At 34.5% G+C, this 21629-nt stretch overlaps 5 protein-coding genes across 5 annotated transcripts; 3 read left to right on the top strand and 2 right to left on the bottom strand.

Annotated features, from left to right (window-relative positions):
* Positions 1-115: 115 nt before the first annotated feature.
* On the top strand, positions 116-4789 carry BX664DRAFT_82697 (DNA-directed RNA polymerase III subunit RPC2). The gene is made up of 13 exons (XM_051549755.1): positions 116-251; positions 341-495; positions 584-852; positions 975-1092; positions 1188-1296; positions 1352-1543; positions 1634-1812; positions 1877-2210; positions 2289-3068; positions 3141-3221; positions 3300-3379; positions 3458-4171; positions 4241-4789. Exons 1-13 carry the CDS (start codon positions 141-143, stop codon positions 4563-4565), a joined length of 3447 nt encoding a protein of 1148 aa, XP_051403819.1. The 5' UTR covers positions 116-140; the 3' UTR covers positions 4566-4789.
* Positions 4546-4789, top strand: BX664DRAFT_326740 (uncharacterized protein; the record flags this gene model as incomplete). Its single annotated transcript, XM_051544290.1, has 1 exon — positions 4546-4789. A coding segment is annotated over exon 1 (169 nt), but the record flags the coding sequence as incomplete, so codon positions are not given.
* Positions 4790-5115: 326 nt separating this feature from the next.
* On the bottom strand, positions 5116-17376 carry BX664DRAFT_356809 (uncharacterized protein). The gene is made up of 14 exons (XM_051547915.1): positions 17235-17376; positions 17116-17176; positions 16929-17048; positions 16549-16868; positions 16393-16462; positions 13533-16337; positions 12943-13432; positions 11995-12859; positions 11404-11913; positions 10414-11319; positions 9508-10345; positions 9179-9396; positions 5813-9092; positions 5116-5730 (listed from the first exon to the last, which is right to left on the bottom strand). The coding sequence occupies exons 1-14, from the start codon at positions 17240-17242 to the stop codon at positions 5245-5247; spliced, it is 10977 nt and encodes a 3658-aa protein (XP_051403818.1). The 5' UTR covers positions 17243-17376; the 3' UTR covers positions 5116-5244.
* Positions 17377-17402: 26 nt separating this feature from the next.
* BX664DRAFT_326734 (calcium/proton exchanger) lies at positions 17403-19494 on the bottom strand. The gene is made up of 13 exons (XM_051544289.1): positions 19249-19494; positions 19119-19162; positions 18972-19056; positions 18875-18912; positions 18749-18812; positions 18507-18679; positions 18417-18437; positions 18300-18361; positions 18194-18247; positions 18097-18124; positions 17978-18024; positions 17622-17880; positions 17403-17548 (listed from the first exon to the last, which is right to left on the bottom strand). The coding sequence occupies exons 1-13, from the start codon at positions 19469-19471 to the stop codon at positions 17492-17494; spliced, it is 1155 nt and encodes a 384-aa protein (XP_051403817.1). The 5' UTR covers positions 19472-19494; the 3' UTR covers positions 17403-17491.
* Positions 19495-19790: 296 nt separating this feature from the next.
* BX664DRAFT_293195 (HAD-like domain-containing protein) lies at positions 19791-21616 on the top strand. Its single transcript, XM_051542033.1, has 5 exons — positions 19791-20039; positions 20131-20558; positions 20634-20729; positions 20795-20944; positions 21038-21616. Exons 1-5 carry the CDS (start codon positions 19964-19966, stop codon positions 21362-21364), a joined length of 1077 nt encoding a protein of 358 aa, XP_051403816.1. The 5' UTR covers positions 19791-19963; the 3' UTR covers positions 21365-21616.
* Positions 21617-21629: the final 13 nt, after the last annotated feature.

Genomic DNA, 21629 nt, shown 5'->3' with positions numbered 1-21629 from the left:
CGTCTTTGATACAGGACAACGAGAGAAAAAAAAAAAAAACCGGCGTTTCAAATAGCCGAAAGATTCACTTGCACGCCATCCTTTCCTTTTTTTTTTTTTTTTTTTCTTTCTTTCTGTTTGTTATCTTGCAGAAAACTAGAATGTCAAAGCACACTCATCCTGATCCTACTCAAGTGAAGGATGGGTTTGAACCTTTATTAGAAGAATACTATGAAGGAAAACATCTCAGTGAACCTATCAAAGAAATCAAGGTAAAGCTCTAAAAATAAAAAGAGTAGTTTAATATGTTTTATGAATATATATATATATTAACTATCTATCTTTTGACTACTTCGTTTAGGATAAATGGAAACTATTACCAGCTTTTTTACAAGTCAAAGGTTTAGTGAAGCAACATACTGATTCATTCAATTATTTTATCAATGTTGATCTACGAAAAATCATTAAAGCCAATGAAAAGGTTACCTCAGATGTCGATCCTAATTTTTATCTCAAGTAAGTAATAAATATATTCTCCCCTTTTTGCTAGTATAGATATATTTACTATCAAGCTATAACTTATATATTTTTTTTAATTCAATAGATATACGGGCATTCGAGTGGGTTCTCCTGAACGAACAGATGCAGACGTCGCCAACCGCAGTTATACACCTCATGAATGTCGGTTACGTGATCTCACTTACTCTGCTAATATCTTTGTGGACGTGGAGTATACTCGTGGAAAACAAATTGTGAAACGAAAAAATGTCAATATTGGACGTATGCCTATCATGTTACGATCTTCTCATTGTGTTTTGACTGGCAAAAGTGAAGCAGAATTGGCGAAAATGAGAGAATGTCCTTTGGATCCAGGTAAAAAAAAAAAAAAAAAAAAATAAAAAAATAAAACTAAAATAAAACAATAATTCTCACTCTCTCTCTATATGTATGTATTGGGTAATAATGGCTCGATTTTTTTTTAATTTATTTTGTAGGTGGTTACTTTATTGTGAAGGGGACTGAAAAAGTGATTTTGGTACAAGAACAATTATCCAAAAATCGTATCATTGTAGATACTGACAAAAAGGGAAATATTGTTGCGAATGTACAAAGGTATGTAATAATGAAAAAGGGGAAGAAATAGAAAAAAAAAAGAAAGAAAGCACTTTAAACATCAATATCTAACTAATATTATTGTTTTATCATAGTTCAACTCACGAACGTAAATCGAAAACTGCCATCTTTGTCAAACATAACAAAATTTATCTCAAGCACAACTCTATTGCTGAAGATATTCCGGTGACCATTTTCATGAAGGTAAAAATGAACTATATAGTGAATGAATGACTTATATGATGGTCTTGTTTTATAGGCTTTGGGGATTCAATCTGATCGGGAAATTGCTCAGCTTGTATGTGGTAACGATCATGACTTGCATGATACGTTCGCTATTAATTTGGAAGAAGGTGCTAAATGTAAAGTATTTACTCAAATGCAAGCATTGGATTATATTGGTGCGAAGGTCAAGATCAATCGAAAACTCACTACCGTTAGGAAAACCATTGTAAGTTTGTTTCATGTTACAGTACTTTTTCTTCGAAATAAATGCTCACTTTTTTTTTTTTGCCTTTTCCTCTACTATTCGATTATTTAGGCGGAAGAAGCTTTGGAAGTATTGGCAACTGTTATTCTCGCTCATATCCCTGTGGAAAATTTGAACTTTCGTGAAAAAAGTGTTTACGCTGCTGTGATGATCCGTCGTGTATTGGTGGCTATGAATGATGAAGTACAAGTGGATGATCGTGATTACGTTGGTAACAAACGTTTGGAATTGTAAGTGAAATAAAAAAAAAATAAAAGAGTGGATAATGAATTTATTTCCTTCATATGTTATTAGGGCTGGTCAATTACTATCATTGCTATTCGAAGATTTGTTCAAGAAATTCAACTCTGATCTCAAAATCAACGCGGATAAGGTCCTCAAAAAACCAAATAGAACACAAGAATTTGATATCTTTAATCAACTTGTTCTTCATGGCGATCATATTACAAGTGGATTTATTCGGGCTATCTCTACAGGAAATTGGGTGCTCAAACGTTTCAAGATGGACCGTGCTGGTATCACACAGGTATTATCTCGTCTTTCATATATTTCCGCTTTGGGTATGATGACAAGAATCAGTTCACAATTCGAAAAAACAAGAAAAGTGTCTGGTCCAAGAGCTTTGCAGGTAAATAAAAAAAAAAAGTGAACATGTCAACGATACAGAAGATTCATTATTTTTTTTCTTTTTTCTTTCTTTGTATAGCCATCTCAATGGGGTATGTTATGTCCTTCTGATACTCCTGAAGGTGAAGCATGTGGGCTTGTTAAGAACTTGGCATTAATGACTCATATTACTACTGATGATGAAGAAGATCCTATTCGACGTGTGGCATTTTCTTTGGGTGTGGAAGATATCAATCTATTGACAGGTGCTGAAGTATATCAACCAAATACCTTTATTGTACTTCTCAATGGTGGCATCCTTGGTGTAACTCGCCGTACTCAAAAATTTGTTTCTGATTTCCGTCGTTTGCGTCGTGCTGGTCGTGTATCAGAATTTGTATCTGTATTTGTTAATACACATCAACGTACTGTGAATTTATCTTCTGATGGTGGTCGTATCTGTCGTCCTTTGATTATCGTAGAACGTGGTCGACCTCGTGTGACTCAACAACATATCAATGCACTGATTGCTGGCGATTTGGTATTCGATGACTTTTTGCGCAAGGGCTTGGTAGAATACTTGGATGTGAACGAAGAAAGTGATGCAAACATTGCTACCTATGAAAGAGACATTATACCACAAACAACCCATTTGGAAATTGAACCTTTTACTATCCTTGGTGCTGTTGCTGGTCTTATTCCTTATCCTCATCACAATCAATCTCCTCGAAATACTTATCAATGTGCGATGGGTAAACAAGCTATCGGTGCCATTGGTTATAATCAACTCAATCGTATTGAAACTCTTATCTATCTTATGGTGTACCCACAACAACCCATGGTCAAATCAAAGACAATTGAATTGATTGGTTATGATAAGGTAAACTATCAATGAAGGTGGAAAAAGAAAACATAAAAAAAAATATTCATCTTTTTTTAAATATATTATTAGCTCCCTGCTGGTCAAAATGCTACTGTGGCTGTCATGAGTTACTCTGGTTATGATATTGAAGATGCTTTAGTTTTGAACAAGGTAATAATAATAACAATAATAATATATATGACTGATTTAGAACTATGATGAACTTACACTCCTTCTCTTTTTAAAAAGTCTGGTCTCGATCGTGGATTTGGTCGTTGTCAAGTGATGCGAAAATATTCTACTATGATCAAGCGATACCCTAATGGAACGTAAGTGCATATTTTTTTTTTTTTTAAGGATGATAAAGTTTTTGTCATATCTAACGAATGAATTGTATATTTATATAGACATGATCGACTTGCAGATCCACCATCACGGGATTCTGAATTTTTCGATAAATCTTTCGATACAGTAGAACAAGATGGTATTTCTGGTGTAGGTGAAGCTGTGGAAGCTGGCGATGTTTTTATCAATCGACAAACACCTGTAGGTGGCAACGATATGGGAGTTGCAGGAGCTAGTCAACAACCAACAACGTACAAATCAGCACCAATGCGATACAAGTCACCACAAACAGGGTACATTGACAAAGTTCTATTCACCACCACAGAAAGTGATCAAACGTTGATCAAGGTCAATATTCGACAAACACGACGTCCTGAACTTGGTGATAAATTCTCTTCTCGTCATGGACAAAAAGGGGTATGTGGTATTATTGTACAACAAGAAGATATGCCATTCAGTGATTTGGGAGTATGTCCTGATATTATTATGAATCCTCATGGTTTTCCTTCACGTATGACGGTGGGCAAGATGATTGAATTACTTTCTGGTAAGGCAGGTGTACTTGCAGGCAAACTTCAATATGGTACAGCTTTTGGTGGTAGTAAAGTAGAAGACATGAGTAAGATTTTGATGGAACATGGTTTCAATTATGCTGGAAAAGATTATGTTACTTCTGGTATTACTGGTGAACCATTATCTGCTTATATCTTCTTTGGTCCAATTTATTATCAAAAACTCAAACATATGGTGATGGATAAAATGCATGCTCGTGCTCGGTAAGTTATTATTTATCTATATATTTATGTTATTGATTGACTAATGATTATTTCATGATATATATGTAGTGGACCTCGTGCAACATTGACTCGACAACCTACAGAAGGTAGATCTCGTGATGGTGGTCTTCGTCTTGGTGAAATGGAACGTGATTGTTTAATCGGGTATGGTGCAAGTATGTTATTATTGGAACGTTTGATGATTTCTTCCGATTCTTTTGAAATCAATGTATGTGATGCCTGTGGTTTGATTGGTTATGCTGGTTGGTGTCAATACTGCAAAAGTTCCAAGGATATGAAAGCCATGAAGATTCCCTATGCTGCTAAACTTTTATTCCAAGAATTGATGGCCATGAATGTCAGTCCACGTATGATTCTTGGTGATGCTATTTAGAATCCTCTTTTTTTTTTTTTTTATCTCATAGTTTTACATTTTATATTCATGCATTTTCTCAACTTTTTATTTTATTGTGTTTATTATTTACCATTGAATCACACCATTTTTTTTTATTTTGTTTGGTTGACTTTAACTCTTTTATTTTTTTTTTTCCTCGTTGTATATATACACATTTCATCTATCTCTTCTTTTTTTTACATTTGTAACTCAATAAAATGAACCATTCAAAAAAAAAAAAGATTATGTATGGAACAATCCTATGAGTGAAATCCAAATCACAGAATTTTTTCATTAAGTAAAAGAATGCCTTCAAAGATTCAATTGAAAATTCTGGAAAGATAAAGTCGGTATAATTCTACACATCTGTTTCTCTTTTCATACCATAACAAAGGTGCCCACGCATACTTTTTTTTTTTTTTTTTTTTTTTTTTTCTAAAAAAAATCCTGCACTCCAATGGAGTATTGAGTCGAGAATGATTTATTGATATACTACATAAAAGAAAAATATAAAAATAGAAATGATAATATACAAATGAAATATATATATAAAAAAAAATATAAAATAAATCAATAATAACAAAAGTAATAATAATAATGATAATAATAACAAAAAAAAAAAACTAAACTACAAGTCCAGTAAATTACAAGTCCAATAAACTACAAGATGAGTACATCTTTATTTTGAGCATTTCCAAAGATGGTAAGCCAAGGTAGTTGCCAAATTGCCCATGAATGTCATTTCAACAGGATCCAATTGATCGACACATTTGCGTTCATGTTTGCTACAAGCATATACCTTGATTGTGTCAGTATCGTCCTTCGTTGGTTCACCATGGTATTCTATCAGTATAAAGTATTCCATCACCGCATTGGGAATAAATAGAACGATACATCTGTTCGATTTGTTTGGTTGTACAAGTTCGCCAGAGGTAAGAGGATTTATTTGCTTGATGATCTCCAACACAGCTTGCCATCGCAAATTCAAAGATAAAAATCGACTGAATTCAGAATGTGTGTCCTTGTCAATACGGATAGTTTCAAATTGCTTCGCAACAATCACTAGTTCTTGAGCATATTCAAAAGATATATCCAATGTCGTTTTTCTGTTGATAGCTTGATAAAGTCGATTCCAATCAGCATCACGATGACATGCTATGGTAGCCTACCAAAAAAAAAAAAAAAGAAAAATCATCGTCATCTTTCCATCATCTATTATATCCATCCATTTATTTATGTTTACATACCTGCTTCACCAGTGTATCAATTCTTTTTTTAGCTTGTTGTAAAACATCATGGAGAGAATGCATATCTGGTCCCAACATTTCATCTAGAATATTCTCATATCTTTCAGGTTTGTTCTTGACCACTTTGCGCCATGAATTCTTACTTGATTTCTTGCTATAAGGTGCCCGATCCATACCTTGATAGGTCACAATGACATAATATTGTAATATAATCCTATCCAACGAATTTGACGGAGGGATTTCACCAGTTTCCAAAGTACGTCCTTCCATTGTTTTATCACCATCGTACTCATGATCATAATTATCATCACGGGCTGAAGATGTATGAGGTGTATCCATAGATCCCATATGACTATATATGCTATGACTACCCGGCCAATGTTTAGCGTTTTCAGAATTGGTTGACAATGGTGTGATGATTAAAGAATAACGGAAAGGTAAACGATCATCATCATGTCCTCGTTCAAAAGAGAGATCATCCGAAGATACAAAGCAGCCCACCGGTTTCTTGTCACAAAATAAAGAGGAGAATCCAAAGTTATCCGCATTTCGTAATAGAGTTGGTACTATTGCATCCAGTTTTTCTTCCATCAACAGTTCATAAGAGCCATATAGAATGCGATTTCGAGAGTAACCACCAGGTCGTTTTCCATGCAAAGACACCATATTGTTGATCACATTCAAAAGATTGAGATTGGCAGGCAAGTCATCAATATTATCCAAGCTTTTTTGAATGAAGCGTAACCGAAAGTCTGATACAAACGAATTGACATGGATTTTCTGTTTGAGACTATCACATTCTTCTGTAAAATCATGGAATCCAGCGCGTCGCATTTCATGTTTTTCGTGAGTATAAGGTGAATAGGTCAAACGGCCATACCGACGGTGGAGAGTGTAGAGAGTTACGGAGACAAACACATCAGTCAATCTTGCTTCACAAAGTACTGTACCGCCATTATAGACTTGAAGATGATACGTTACAGGAGAGGGAACAGATTCTTCACTATTGATTTTGAATTTGGATAAATAGCATTGAATTTCTTCTTGTTGATCGGATGATGGGCCATAGACAATGAGATGCATACCAATACTCTCCAAGTAAGAAGCATATTCCTTCATAAATGTGTGTGCAAGATGCTGATACCAGTTGATTGTCATCAGATCGTGTTGAAGAGTATCCATTGTTGATGAATCCATGTCGTCAAACAGTTTTGCCGATCTCTGCAAGTGGTTCAATCCAAAGTTGAAGGTTTCGGTTGAGTCAATATCAGATAAAAACAATGGTGTTCGACAGAAATGAAGAATACGAGAGGCCTTGAGAATCACCTTGAGTTCAGAGACTGTCATCATTTCACTTTCTTCCACAGATTGTTGTATGTCAAGTGGTCCTCTTCCAGAATATCGATTGGCCCATTTGGAGTATACCTTGAACGCCTTTTCGTGAGCTGCTTGAAGTTGGGAACGCCTGAGATACATGTTGAGGAATGGTTCACCATGTCGCATCAAATAATCCCTATGATTTGCATGTTCGTATTCAGTTGTTGATTCAGCAAAGGCGTCTCGTAACACAGAATTTGCATCCGCCATCCTAACAGCTGTATATACCACTTCATTTGTAAGTTCTCCAGAGTGATCCATGTTGCCACTATTATTGTCTTGCCTTGGTGATCTACAGAGTCGTCCATATTCTTCTACATCGAATACACTAGAACTACCAGTGACTTCAGTTTCACTATGAAAGGAGGATCCTCTATCCAAAAGTGGTGGACGTGTCCTTGAGAAGTATGTATTGGCCACCAATTGTTTGAGGCTATTGAAGTTAACTTGTATTTTGTTGACTGATGATAACATGTCCATCCGACTTGAAGACGATCTTGTCCTTGATTCTGGTTGTGCTAAGCGAGCAATACTAGAAGCATTTGGAGAAGATATTTGTTGACCATCTTCTTGTTGCTGTTGCTGTTGTAAAATAACCTGTGATAGACTAGGATGCGATAAAATATTTTCTTCGCCGTAATGATGCGGTGACAATCCATTCGATACTAAAGAGCTTGTTGATAATATTTCAGACATAGTATGAGTATGATGGAAAAGACCCATTTTCTGATGCAGGATATTATTCAATGCCAAATGTCTTGATTCTTGTTGCGATAGTGTTCGAAGTACCAGTTGAGAGACTTGTTCCGTAAATGCTTCAGTGCAGTTGTAAATATACATGGTTGTCTCCATACAATCAATAATCAATAATATAAAGCAATGATGATGATCAGCTTCCTTGTAATTCAATTTTTGTTTGAGGACCACACCAGATTTTGACATGGAGGAGGCTACAGAGTCTTGACGAAGATGATGATCATCCTTTCGCATATCCCGTTGCTTGCCATATTCTTCATCCCTTGCTAAAGACCATTTTTTGGTTTGAGACCAGTAACTTTCAGAACTATGCCTACGAGAACTAAATCCACTTGATAGACCGAGGTCAGGTAAACCGCTGATGAGCATGTATTGTGAGTTTTGAAAATCACCATTTGAGCCTTCCAAGCCTAAGTGCAAGGTAGGATCGTACAATGAATGTTCACCAAGCAATTCCGCATCCTTGTCCAATTTTTGAGATAGAGCTGCACGGGTGATGATCGGTTTGAGTATTGGGTTGATGATACTGAATTCAGCATCCAATCGAAGTAATACATTATCCATACACCATGGAGCCAGATTTGTTGACCAAGATATTTGTTTCACAGTAGGACTTGACCATTCAACCGCCTTGTCAAGTACTTGTAGAAATGGTGTGGAGATAGCCTTGATAGAATAAGTCATATCATCTAGAATCACTGTATCAGTTTCTTGATTTTCCATCACAATAGGTTCCGTAAGAGCTGTATGGATAACTTGTTCAACAATGTAATCACAGATCGTATGTTTAAAACAGCCATAAAGATAATCCAACAAGAATTCACCTTCAATTTGTCCAATGGTCCAAATATCAATACCAAGTAAAAATTCGTCCTGAGTATCCTTCACATCACCATACATAATATAATCATCATTCAAGTACGATTCCAATTGAAGATCGTCGATAGTTGGTGTTCCCTTTGCCTTTGGTAGTTGTGATACAAAAACACCATTACTGTCAAGTAAACTGAGACAAATACCAGCAACACCTTGACCAACACTAAGTTCAAATGGACTACATAGACCTGGAGTACGACTTGTGCAACTGTAGTAAAAGCATAAATCTTGTAGTGATTTATCGTTCACACTAGGACTGGCATTCGTTTGACTATACAGTTTTATATCAGAATATATTAGTCAATTTTTTCATCTTTTCATTTTATTACTATTATTATTATTATTATTTAGACTTACGAGTAAGCTAGACCAGAAGAATAAGAACCGTAGCGAATCATCCGATGTCTTCGAACAAGAGATGAAATATCAGTTCCATCAAGAGCACGTAAAGGACCCACCAATATATTTTGTCGTAATAAGGCCAAGAAATGAGAAGGATTCGAGATAACAGGTGTAATACGAAAAGTTCGACGTAAAGATGGATTTTTTCCAACCGGTAAAATGAATTCCAAATCCTATTCATAAAAAAAAAAAAAAAAAAAAAGAGTATATGTTCAATATGTTTTTATTAATAGATTATTTTAACCTTTTTTTTTTTTTTTTTTTTTTTTTTTTTTTGAACTTACAGCACGGGATAGTTTTGAAGTAGGATTTCTAGTCAAAAATTGTTGAACTTCTTTCATAGTAATTTGAGATATCAATCGACTTTCAAGCATATCCACCAATTCAGATATCCATCCACCAAATTCAACACCATGAACTTCAAATAGTAATTCCCTTGATTCACTGTATCGAGAGCCATGTTTCTTGAGGCTTGGAGACAAGTTACTACCATTGAAATTATCGTGAGCTTTACCAGGACTTTCCTTGCTACTTGTACGTTCACTATGAGGACTACCATGAGGAGAAGAATTCCCAACAAAAGAAGTAAAGGATGATGTATGTAATTTTGGATGAGATAAAGCAAGAGCACTACTGTCACCAATGAAGGATTTGTCACCATTACTATCGATTGCTTGCAAGGAGATACCAAAAGGAGAACTAGGGCGCAGATAGATACTTTCGCTGTCATTTTGAGAGTCAGAATCCAAAGCATGAGATGTTGTACCTTCTGATAAGAAACAATAAACTACCACGTTATCACGCATGATAACAAACATATTGGGTCGATTTTTCACGGCAAATGGTCGAAGGACTTCGTTAGAGAGAATGGTGAGAGCTGAATTGGGTTGTAGTCGCCAATGTAAGGGAAATCGTTTCGTCAAAAGTATTTCACATCCGAACTGTCCAGGTTGAAATTTTTTGGGAGGTGTGAGAGCCATTTCTTCACCAGATGTTGAGAGAATTTCTACTAGATTGTTGTTGGTATCAATACAAGTCATATCAATATCATCATCAGATAAATCATCAGAAGAACAATATTGCTGTTTTTCATTTTCATCCACTGGTGCAAGTAAATATTTGCTATACATAAAAAAAAAAAAAAGAACAGTGTTAGTCATCATTTAAACATTGTAATTTCCAATCATTACCTGCATATTCTTGAATCATGCATAGATTGCAATAACACGATTTTGTTTGTTCGTTCCATCACATCGTGTACCATGGCTTTAGTCATTCGTATAATTTCAGATCGGTTAACAGATTGTTGAAGTTTGGAATAAAAGTAGAGTTGTACACTCTGTTTCTGAGGGATCAATAATAGCCAGTAAAGTTGTTGCTTTGTCGATTTCACTTGTTTGTCATTGTTATTGTTGTCTATACAGATGTCGTCCTTTGTATCATCGTCAACATTGTTGCTGCCATCTTTGTTGTTCTTGTTGTAATCATCATCATCCTCATTGTTCATAGCATCGGGCTCCATAATGCTGATACCAAGACCTTGGCAGTAGTCATCGCTTCCCTGTGGTTTGTTGTTTAGCAAAGTTCTGGGTCGATGATTCAGATGATCCGCTGGCATATCAATACTAATGTTGAGACCTTCAATATCATAAACGCCAGATTGTTGTTGGTAGCCAAGAGTTTCAGGTTGTTGTTTATCCAGAAGAGGCAAATCATCATCATCATCATCATCATCATCATCATCATCGCAGGCATAAAAAGAGTCACCAACACGCATGAGTCTATAGGGAGTGCTTCTTGCCTTTTCCAATTCAGAGAAGAACGTTGCACGACTTTGTTGCTGATTTTTGACAAAGACCAAAGGAATAAAGACAGTTGTTGGGAAGTCGACAAATGGATTCTTTTTCATTAGTTGCGTTTCCACATATCGAATAACAGATGGTGTTATAGGTCCAGATCGCAAAAGTCCATGCATGATTTCCTCAGTAAATAGCCATACCAAACGAGCTTCTGTTTCCAACAAGGCATCTTGCTTATCCGTATTCAAAGAAGAAAGAGTTTCGCGATGTTCATTTTCATTTTCCAAAAAGGAATAACTACCAAAAGAAAAAAAAAGTTAATACCTATGGAAGAAAGTAATTTATATATATAGTCATAAACAAGCTAAAACCCAAACTTACGGTCGGTGATGTATTGAGAGACTTGCAGCAGGACATTCTTGAGCATGTTGCACGTGGATTTCAGAGGGTTCACCATCAAAAGAAGGTAGGGTCAAGCACACCATGCGTAGGGTTGCAGTTGTTCCATCAGCAGAGGCCACAGGCGAATCATCAGTGCCAATGGATTCAGGTTCAAATGAAAAATCATCCTCGTCGACTTGATGTTGATAAGAAGATGGTATTTGATCAAATGTAAACGTTTTTTCCATATAACCGTCACCTGTCGAGTTTGGTTTCCGTAGTATGCATTCCAAACGTATAAATAGAGGATTTTGAGCACATTCAACAACATCAGCCAAATTTGTCGGTTTCTGACCAAGTAGTGATAATCCAAGTTTTTGTCCTGCTTTGGTGAACGGTGGTCTATAACAATAAATATTTTGATATCGTCCATCTGTGGTGATTACTGGTTCGAAATAATGACTGAGAACAGAGACAAAACGACGATGAGCCAATTCGATTTCGTTTTTGCTACAAAGATTATATTCAAGTCAATAAAACCCATGTTAATAAAAAAAAAAAAAGAATGTCCATTATTATATTAGCTCTTACCTTTGACTATCACGTCTTTTCAATAAAGTTTGTACATTCAAATACCCAGTAATGTCAATATCCAGAGTAGTTTCATCACAATAATGTAAGATCTTTTCAAAATCAGTAGGTTCTACCACACGTCCATGTAAAAGAGAGGTGAAAATAGTCTTTACAAAGCTTCGAGAATACACCTGAGTCACTTTTGATATCAATTGAGTCAATTCTTCAGAATCACCATGTTGATTTTCATTACTACTAAGACAACCTTTCCAAATTCCATTAGGAACAAGATCAGAATCACGATTTGTCTTGATGATATCCAGTCGTTGAATTGTTGACGTGTCGCTATTGTTGTTGTTGTTGTTGTTATTGTTGTTATTATTGGCGGCATAAAACCCAGTTGTATCTGCGTTTTCGTTTGACTGTCGATGACATTCATATAAAAGTATTCCAGTATGATCTGTTCCATTGGATAACAGATATGGGTTGCTTGAATCTAATTTGGTCAGTCCCTTTATCACAGTTTCAAAACTTGGAAGAAGCATAAGCATCATGGTAGTTGGACTTATTGATTTTACAAAACATCGGAGATCGAGTATAGATTGTGCGATCCGTAAATTCCCAATTTCAATATCACCATCGAGTTGCTTGAGCGTACCCAGTAGCGTTGCCCAAAAATCGTCTTTTGGTGTATTTTCCAAAGATACTTGATAATCAGTAATGACTGCAAGAGATCGTTCCATAAAGTAATGCAGGAATGCCATATCGTGACGATCTGGAGGTAGTGTTGAGATGATGTTGCGGTTTTGATAAAAGATAGCACCAGGACGTGGACATGTACAAGATGACGTTTTGTCTGTTTTCCATATCTCTTGTTCAGCTGCTATTTTTAAAAAAAGAAGTTAATAAGAAAAAAAAAAAAAAGAAGAAAAATCAAAAGTTAAGTCTCGTTGTTTATCTATTTACCAGTATAGCCGCTCGATAGTTCACCACTATTACTGGTACTATTAACGTCTTGTGAATTTTCTTGATTTCCAATAAATACAGGACATCGATAACTTGCCAACCAAAATGTACCCAATCGAAGAATAGAAGAAATATTGAAAAGATGGTGTTGTCGAATATGTTGAGTGTTTAAAAGTCTATCACGAAGATCCGATGTTGATCGATCCATAGTTGATTGATCCGTCAAATGGCAAGTATGACCCAAAGCAGCAATGTGATCAAATGTAACTAATCGTGTTACGATATCCTTATCAATTTTTGTCATATCCGTTTCCATTTGTCTATGTAATTCCCCATCCAATGAAGAAGGTTCCATCCAAAGTTCTGTCATGATTCCTTTCTTGGCGGGATCCTTCCAAATATAGTATTGAATAGAAAATGATGTACCATTATCATCCACTTCTTTATAAAAATGACTTCCGTTGCGTTGTGATGAGAGCAAAACATATCCCTAATTTTCCAGTAACAACAAATAAATAAATGAGTGACAATGTCTGACGGCAAACTTTTTTTTTTTTTTTTTTTTTTTTTTTTTAGGTCATTCAACTTACTTGTTTTATTCGAAGTCGACACATAAAATCATAAGCTAAGCAATATAGAGGAGTCAGGTTTGCTGCGCCAGAACCGTGATCTTGTACATCCCAGTGAAGTGTATTGTGATAAAGATAATTCCGGACGATATATTCACCAGTGATCCATAAAGTAGGATTACCATACCACATGTTCATTTGGATTTGCTGTTGCTGAATATGAGTCTCATTCACCATATAATGCTCAGGATCACGCATCAAAAGACCGGCCAATGGGCGTTTGACTACCCAACAAGAAGGTTGAGAATTTTGCTGTAAAGATGATGTTTGATGTACTTCCAAAGGAATGTTCGCCGAATAGAGATCAGAAGTAGGAGTAGAAGAGACTAATAAATTCCTCAAATCATCAATAACTTGCTTGCGTTCGAGAGTGTTAACATTAAAGAAGAGAATTCGTACCATCAATATCTTTTCTTTTTCCTTGAAAACCCGTAGTTCGCAGAATTGAAGACTGGTGTCCTGTTGCATTTGTCGTTGTTGTTGTCGTTGTTGTTGTTGTTGTTGTTGTTGTTGTTGTTGTTGTTGTTGTTGTTGTTGTTGTTGTTGTTGTTGTTGTTGTTGTTGTTGTTGTTGTTGTTGTTGTTGTTGTTGTTGTTCTTTTTCATTTGAATGATTGGATCTATAGTGATTGCTGTCCAATAACTTGATATAAACATTATCCTGTTGATGGGTAAACGTCGACCATGATGCGAGCTGTGTATGGATAGTGTCAAGAAGGGGACCATTTGTTGGCATAGAAGTCAAAGGATCAGTATAAATCAATTCAAATGCCTGTTCATCGTACCAACACCGGGTGTAGGGTCTAATATCCGCATCATTCATCTTGGTCCAGGAAGTTTGAAATCCATCAATATAGGTATGACGTATTTGTGTTGGATTTGGTGTTGTTGGTGTTGCTGTTAATATTGGTGATAACGATGAAGACGAACATGGTGATGATGAAGAAGGAGAAGGAGAAGAAGAAGAAGATGATGATGATGTATTCGATGTTGATGTAAGAAGTGTTTTGAGCATGGTATCCGATTCATATATTCTATCCAGCAGTTTCTTGAGCTTGCCAACCTTTGAAAAACCTGCTGTAGAGCCGGCAAATTCCAATCCAGAGCCACCATTGACCACACCCATCATCTGCATCCGACGTTGAAATAAGTCCCAATTTTTCAGCATTTCAGAAAATGTATTGTTGGCGCGAATAAGAATTTCTGCTTTTGGTGATCGCATACCGTTGTAAAAACCATGTTTTGAGAAGTCTGTTGCAATATCATGAGGATCCAATTGTCGATTCTTTTCTTCATATGATGTGTATTGATTGAATAGAGTGGTCCATCTTGAAGGCCAATATGCACGTATACGATATTCCACCGCCACATGAGGTTGCCACTGTAATACCAAGATAATAATCACCCTTTCCCGTTTTGCGTTGTTGACATTTTCGTTGCCATTTCTATTAGATCCAATCTGTTCTTGATTTTTCTGTGTGGAGGATGAAGTACCCTTTCGGTGAATGTAATCGTCAAATATGATTGAAGCCAATGAGAAGCCTTGTCGTATCCTAGCACTAATAATATGCCATACTTCTTTTGGTAGATAATATTCTTGATAGCGCATCAATCGTGCTTCCACAGGTACAGGTAGAGTGTTTGTAGTCCAAGGAAATATACCAGAGGTTGATCCTGTAGACACTAGCAGTCTGTTGTCTGTTCGTACTTTTTCCAAACTAATCGATTTGGTAAGGAATCGTAAATGGTATATATTTGGCATTGAATCAATAGTTGTTGTGTCTGTAGGCAGAATAGGTGGATTTTGACCAGAATAAGTAAATTGTCCCCCTGTAGCATTTGTAACAAATTGTAAGATTTCTGTATCTGGTACGAATCCAAAGTTACATCCAGGAGTAAAGCCATCTTCTACACCAATATGGACCACATGACATGCTGTATTATCACAAGAAAGTTGTCGTAATACTGATTCGTCCACATTTGATTTCACCACACCATCAGTCAATAATACAATAGATCGCCAACCATCTGGAGGTAACAATGTCAAAGCGAATGCACCAGCACGTAAAATGTAAGAAAGATTGCTGCCAGTTTTCCCAACTCCCCAAACGTCCTTTTTCCAGCTATTGATTCCTTTCGCTGCGCGTTGTTGTCGATGTTGTTTTTGTTTTTGCTGTTGCTGTTGCTGATGCTGTCTTTGTTGTTCTTGTTGTTGATGCTGCTGCTGTTGTTGTTGTTGTTGCTGATCATTTTGATTGAATGTATGGGTGACAACCATTGGTGTTCGTTTAATAGATGCATTGTTTTTGGGAGTCGTACGTCTTGTATTTTTTCCTGTTTTCTTCAGAGTCCTTTTATTGCCAGTAGGTTGAGCCAAAGTTTTCGACGAAGGAGTCATTTCAGAACTAATCAATGTTGAAGAAGGTCGTGTCATGGAAGCGGTATGGGACTGATCTAGAGGTCCAATATCATATTCATTTTCATCCTCCTCTACTACTGAAGAATGATCATAACGCACATCAAGTTGATATCCAAGTTTCGATCGACGTTGAGTAATCTGTTGGCGGAACTTGCCCAAATCATATTGAAAGGCTTTGATTTCATTGCTAAGAGTTTGTAGTACTGAAGATACATTGGATGCGTTGATATGGACATTTTGTAATAGAACACGCATAGTAGGATATTCAGCCAAGATGGGAATGACATTGATGTTTGATCCAAATTGAGAACATTCAGCGATGACAGTGACACAAATGATAGGTTCAAACTAAATAATATAAGAAGATTAATACAATGGTTACAATGATTCTATATATCCTTACGCGAATATTGGTTCCAGAGGACAATGGAAGAGAAAATGGACGAACGATTCCAAGAATAATATTGGCAAGCCTAGAGAAGAAGAAGAAAAAAAAAAAAGAAAAAAAGAGAGATAAGATTTCAGTATCACGAACAGTGTATTGATAAAATTCACTTACAAATCAAAAGCATTTTCAATCATAATATGACCTCGAAACATATCAATGGTCGCCAAACTTGAACTTAGATCCACCATAAGTACCATCGAATGTTTGTTTGCGACTGAAAGAATATTGGTTCGAGGAGTCATGATATATATTTCTTGAGAGTCACTAGATTTTGAATCCATTATGTTATCGGTTGATGACTTGATGTCATTTCTAATAGGTAAGTTATTAGGTGATTGTGCAGATAATAACAACTTGTCAGATGAAGATAAAACAGATACTTGTTCCCATATGGGTTTGATATTGGAAGATAAGTGTAATATAGAATAATCCTATGATAGAAAGGAATATTAGTTCAAAATTCTTTTATTTTATTTTATATTTTATTTTACCTGATATATTTGTGTTGATATTGGACGAAACATATAATTGAGTAACCATTGTGTATTGTCATTATGAGTTGCCAGTGGTGTACTTTGATCCAAAATAATGGCAGTTCTAGCTTCGACAAACTAAACAAAATAAAAACAATATAGTTAAAAGAAATTGTTATTCAAATTTGTTATAAACTTGGTTTACCTTAACTTGGTGTTTTGAGTTATCCTTACTTGGTAAAGGTGGCGAAGAGGCTTCTGGTATACTATAAAATTGTAAAGAATAAGCAAAGAATTTAAATGTTAAAACTATAATAAGTTTACCTATTCATTGTATTAGTACCATCCAGAAAGGTATTTATTTTTGACAGGTATAAAATAAATCAATTATTGAATACGAGAAAGACAGAGGAAAGAAAAAGGTAACAAAATACAAAAATAAAAAAAAAAATTAAAGAAAGTAAAGGAAAAAAAAGTAACAACAGGAGAACATTTTGATCAAAATTGTAATGCCGATTTTATTGTTTTTGAGTAATAAACTACACAAAGTTTAATAATAATAAGGGCATAGGATACAGTCCTTATTCTTTAGCAGTAGGATGAACATAGAAAGCCAATGCAACAATAGCATAAACAGACTATATATAATAAATAAATAAATAAATAAAGATGAAATAAACTAATAAGTATTTTTTTTTTTTTTTTGCTTACCAAAAGTTGAACACCTTCCAACCAATTGGAACGACCATCTTGAATCAAATAATTGACAATCAAAACACTAGAGAATAATATCACAGTTTCAAAGTTTTCAAAGAAGAGAGTCATAGGTTGACCAATGATCCAACCAGCAATCACTAATACAGGAGTTACCAACAAACCAATTTGAAGAGAAGAAGATACAGCAATACCAATACAGAGATTCATCTTATTCTTGAGAGCAAAAGTAACAGAACTAACATGTTCAGCAGCACTAATAAAAATAAAAATAAGGAATCATGTCAGTTACCTCCTCTCTCTCTCTCATGTACTTCAATGGTGCATTATCACTTGCATATGCATAAACTTACTTTCCAACGATAGGCAATAAAATGATACCAACAAATGTTTCATCAATCTATTAAAATAATTTTCAAATCGAAAATGAGTATATTGTAGAGAGAATAAAGAAAGAAAAATAATGACTTACACCCCAACTATCAACAACACCCTCAATACTATATATATATAAGAAAGATTCATATTTAGTTAAATAAAGACTTCATCCTATACCACCATTCACTTACGCTCCGACCAAGAATTCAGCATGTAGAGATACAAATCCAGCAATCACAATGAGACTAAAATAGAAGATGAGATGAATGGAACTAAAATAATAAGTATATTTATTACCTGACAATGGAGAAAGACAAGGTAGTACTAGGTGTTTCATCTTCATCAGCTTCATCTTCATACTAAAGGAAAAAGAAGGTGAGATAACAGAAGGATGCATATCATGTATGTAATTACCAAATATGTGTGAGTTTTAAGCTATGATTAAAAATAAATAAATAAATAGAAAAACATTTAGTGTCAAAGATGAATATATATATATATTACCTGGAAAAACAAAAACAGAACGTAAACCAATAAAAGAACCAATGCAGTACCATGACTGAGTTTGAGAATACCTTCTTTAGCTTCACTAGCAGTAGAAGCAGTAGCACTGAATGCAGCAGGAATTAACAAAGATAAAGTAGTAAGAGCCAAAAGAGAGGATGAAGTTTGAGCAGCTAAATAAATAAATAAAGAAAGAAAAGGATTAATTATAATAATAAATAGATCATTGATAGACGCGTTACCTGTCACATTGAAACTTTGTTCTTGGCGTGTGGAACCACCCAACAAGAAACAAAACCCAAGTACCTAAAATTCAAAAGATTAAATTAGTATTGATTTATTTTTATTAAATTAATTAATAGCTTTACTAGTAAAATATTAGACAAGATGGAACCCAAGATGGAAGCTAATTTATTGACAGTTAGTAAATAAACATATTCTATATATTAATATTATTATTATTACCTTGAACCACACGAATCAATCCTTCTTTCAAAGCGATAATACCAAGAATAAGTTCAACAGCATTTCCAAAAGTAGCATTCAATAACTATTTTAAACTTATATGAGATTTCTTATCTTTTATATTAAATATCGTTCTATATAACTTACAGCACCAATGGTACTACCAGTACGTAAAGCAATTTCTTCAGTAGCTATATAAAAAAAAAATAAAGAATGAATATTTTGTTTTGTTGACAAAAAAAAAAAAAAAAAAAAAAAAGGACTAAAATATACATACCAAAACCTAAAAGTTTTGCCAAAGGAATAATAGCCATAAAGTTCAAAGAAAAGACAATAGGAGCAGAAGCATCAGAATAAGAGGCAATGAGAGCCATGGGAACAAATATCAAAAGAATGTTAAAGTAAGAAGAAGCCATAGTTGTCTTTAAAGAAGACATAAAAGTCAAGTCTTGTTGTCTATGAGTAGACGAACCAATAAGAGGTTCATTTTCAGTATTCATATTTCTTTCTTTTTTTTTTTTTTATAGGGAAAGAAAGAGAAAAAAGAAGAAAAAAAAAAAAGTTCAAAAAAATAAAGAAATTAGCGGAAATTCAAAATGTCAATTGGAGACATGTTTGTATGGGGTGTTGCCAATTTCCATTTCAGGAACAGGGCCGTTGATCAATTATTTGGAGGCGGCAAAAAATACTCATAAAAAGGTGTAAGCTTTTTTTTGTTTCGAAACTCTAGAGGTTATTCCACTCCCATTTTTTTTTTGTATATATTTTTACTTAGTATCTCCTCAATTTTTTTCTGCTCCCCTCTTTTCTATCATCCCCCCCCTCTCTCTCTGTCTTTCCTCCTTTTCTCTCTCTCTCTCTGTCTTTTTTTTTATTTTATTTTATTTATTATTATTATTTCATTTTATTTATTACTTCTTTTCTTTCTTTCTTTTCTTTCTTTATTTTATCGTGTATCTTTGAAAAAGTTAACTCACCATATACTATTTGATATGACGACATATACTCAAGAAAAACCTTCTAGTCGTATTCATTCTACACCGAGGTTCAAACTTTTTGGAAAATCAAGCAAGTAAAAAAAAAAAAAGAAAAAAGAAAACAAACTTCCATTCATAGTTAACCTTTTTTTTTTATTTTATTCTATTTTTTTATTTTATAGCTTCTCTTGGTATATTTTCGACTATGGGTTGGATAACCTCAAAACCATCGAAAAGACGACGTATGACTGGAAAAAAAATGTTATCTTTATTGACTTGTTGTTCCTTTGGTGGAAAACATACTCAAGATCTTAAAAAAAAACCTCATCAACAAAACACGACACATGAAGCTAATAGCAATAATCCAACACCTTCACAAACTATTACTTATTCAACTACTTCTGTTATATCCAAAGATCTTCAAACATTTACAAATATTGACAACAATTCACTAGAAACAAAACAACAACAAGAACAACAAGAACAACAAGAGAAGGTCAGTATCAACGATGTTTCAGTACAAAAACAAAATATTATGAAAGACCCTCTTAGACAATCTTCTTTGGATGATTTTCAAGAAACTACTACACCTTCACTCGAAAGCGAACAGGTATAATTTATTCATTCTTTTATTATGATCAACTATAAATATATGTGTAATTAATTTTTTTTTTTTTTTGGATAGGATCTTTGGTTATTGGCACCTATTGCTGAACGAGATAGAGGTCGTAAATGTCTTGTACTTGATTTGGATGAAACATTAGTACATAGTTCTTTCAAGGTAATAAGAAAAAAAAAAGTGATGATATTAGATCAATTCCATAATTATCCTTATGATTATTTTAGGTTGCTCCTCACGCAGATTTTGTAGTACCTGTTGAAATCGATGGCACATATCACAATGTTTTTGTTTTGAAACGACCAGGCGTAGATGCATTCATGAAACGAATGGGAGAATTGTATGAAATAGTCGTTTTTACTGCTAGTTTATCCAAGGTATGTTATCAAATGACAGAAAAAATCCCATTATTTTATATAACCATTTTATTTATTTATTTATTTATTTATTTATTAAATCTATATATAAAGTATGCAGATCCCGTATTAGATACGTTTGATCTTCATCAAGTGGTACAACATCGACTCTTCCGTGAATCATGTTTTCATTATAAAGGTACCTATGTCAAAGATCTATCACAACTTGGACGTCAATTGAATCAAGTCATTATTTTGGATAATTCACCTGCAAGTTATATATTCCATACAGCCAATGCTGTCCCAATATCTTCTTGGTTTAATGATCCTCATGATTCTGAATTAATTGATCTGATCCCATTTCTTGAAGATTTAGCATCTGTAGATGATATCACCGATATTTTAGATAACACTATCCCTGGCCCCTTTTCCCACTTCTAATCTTAGTTGTATTGCAAACTAGATAGTTTATTCTGTCCCCCACTCCCCTTTATCCCCTCTCCTCTCCTTTATTTTTTTTTTCTTGATTCCACTATATCATATCCCATTTTTTTTTTTTTTGCCACTCATTTTTATGTTTCTCATTTTACCTCATACATTTGATTTCCATTCATTATTATACAAACATAGAAAGAAAGAAAGAAGAAAAAAAAACACAATTCAACAAACTATAATAAAATCATTCAATCGTACTTTTTTTTTTTTT

The sequence above is a fragment of the Halteromyces radiatus genome (genome assembly GCF_025201355.1).
Source record: "Halteromyces radiatus strain CBS 162.75 chromosome Unknown BX664scaffold_2, whole genome shotgun sequence".
Taxonomy (NCBI): Eukaryota; Fungi; Mucoromycota; class Mucoromycetes; order Mucorales; family Cunninghamellaceae; genus Halteromyces; species Halteromyces radiatus.
This window is presented reverse-complemented; position numbering and strand designations above follow the sequence as displayed.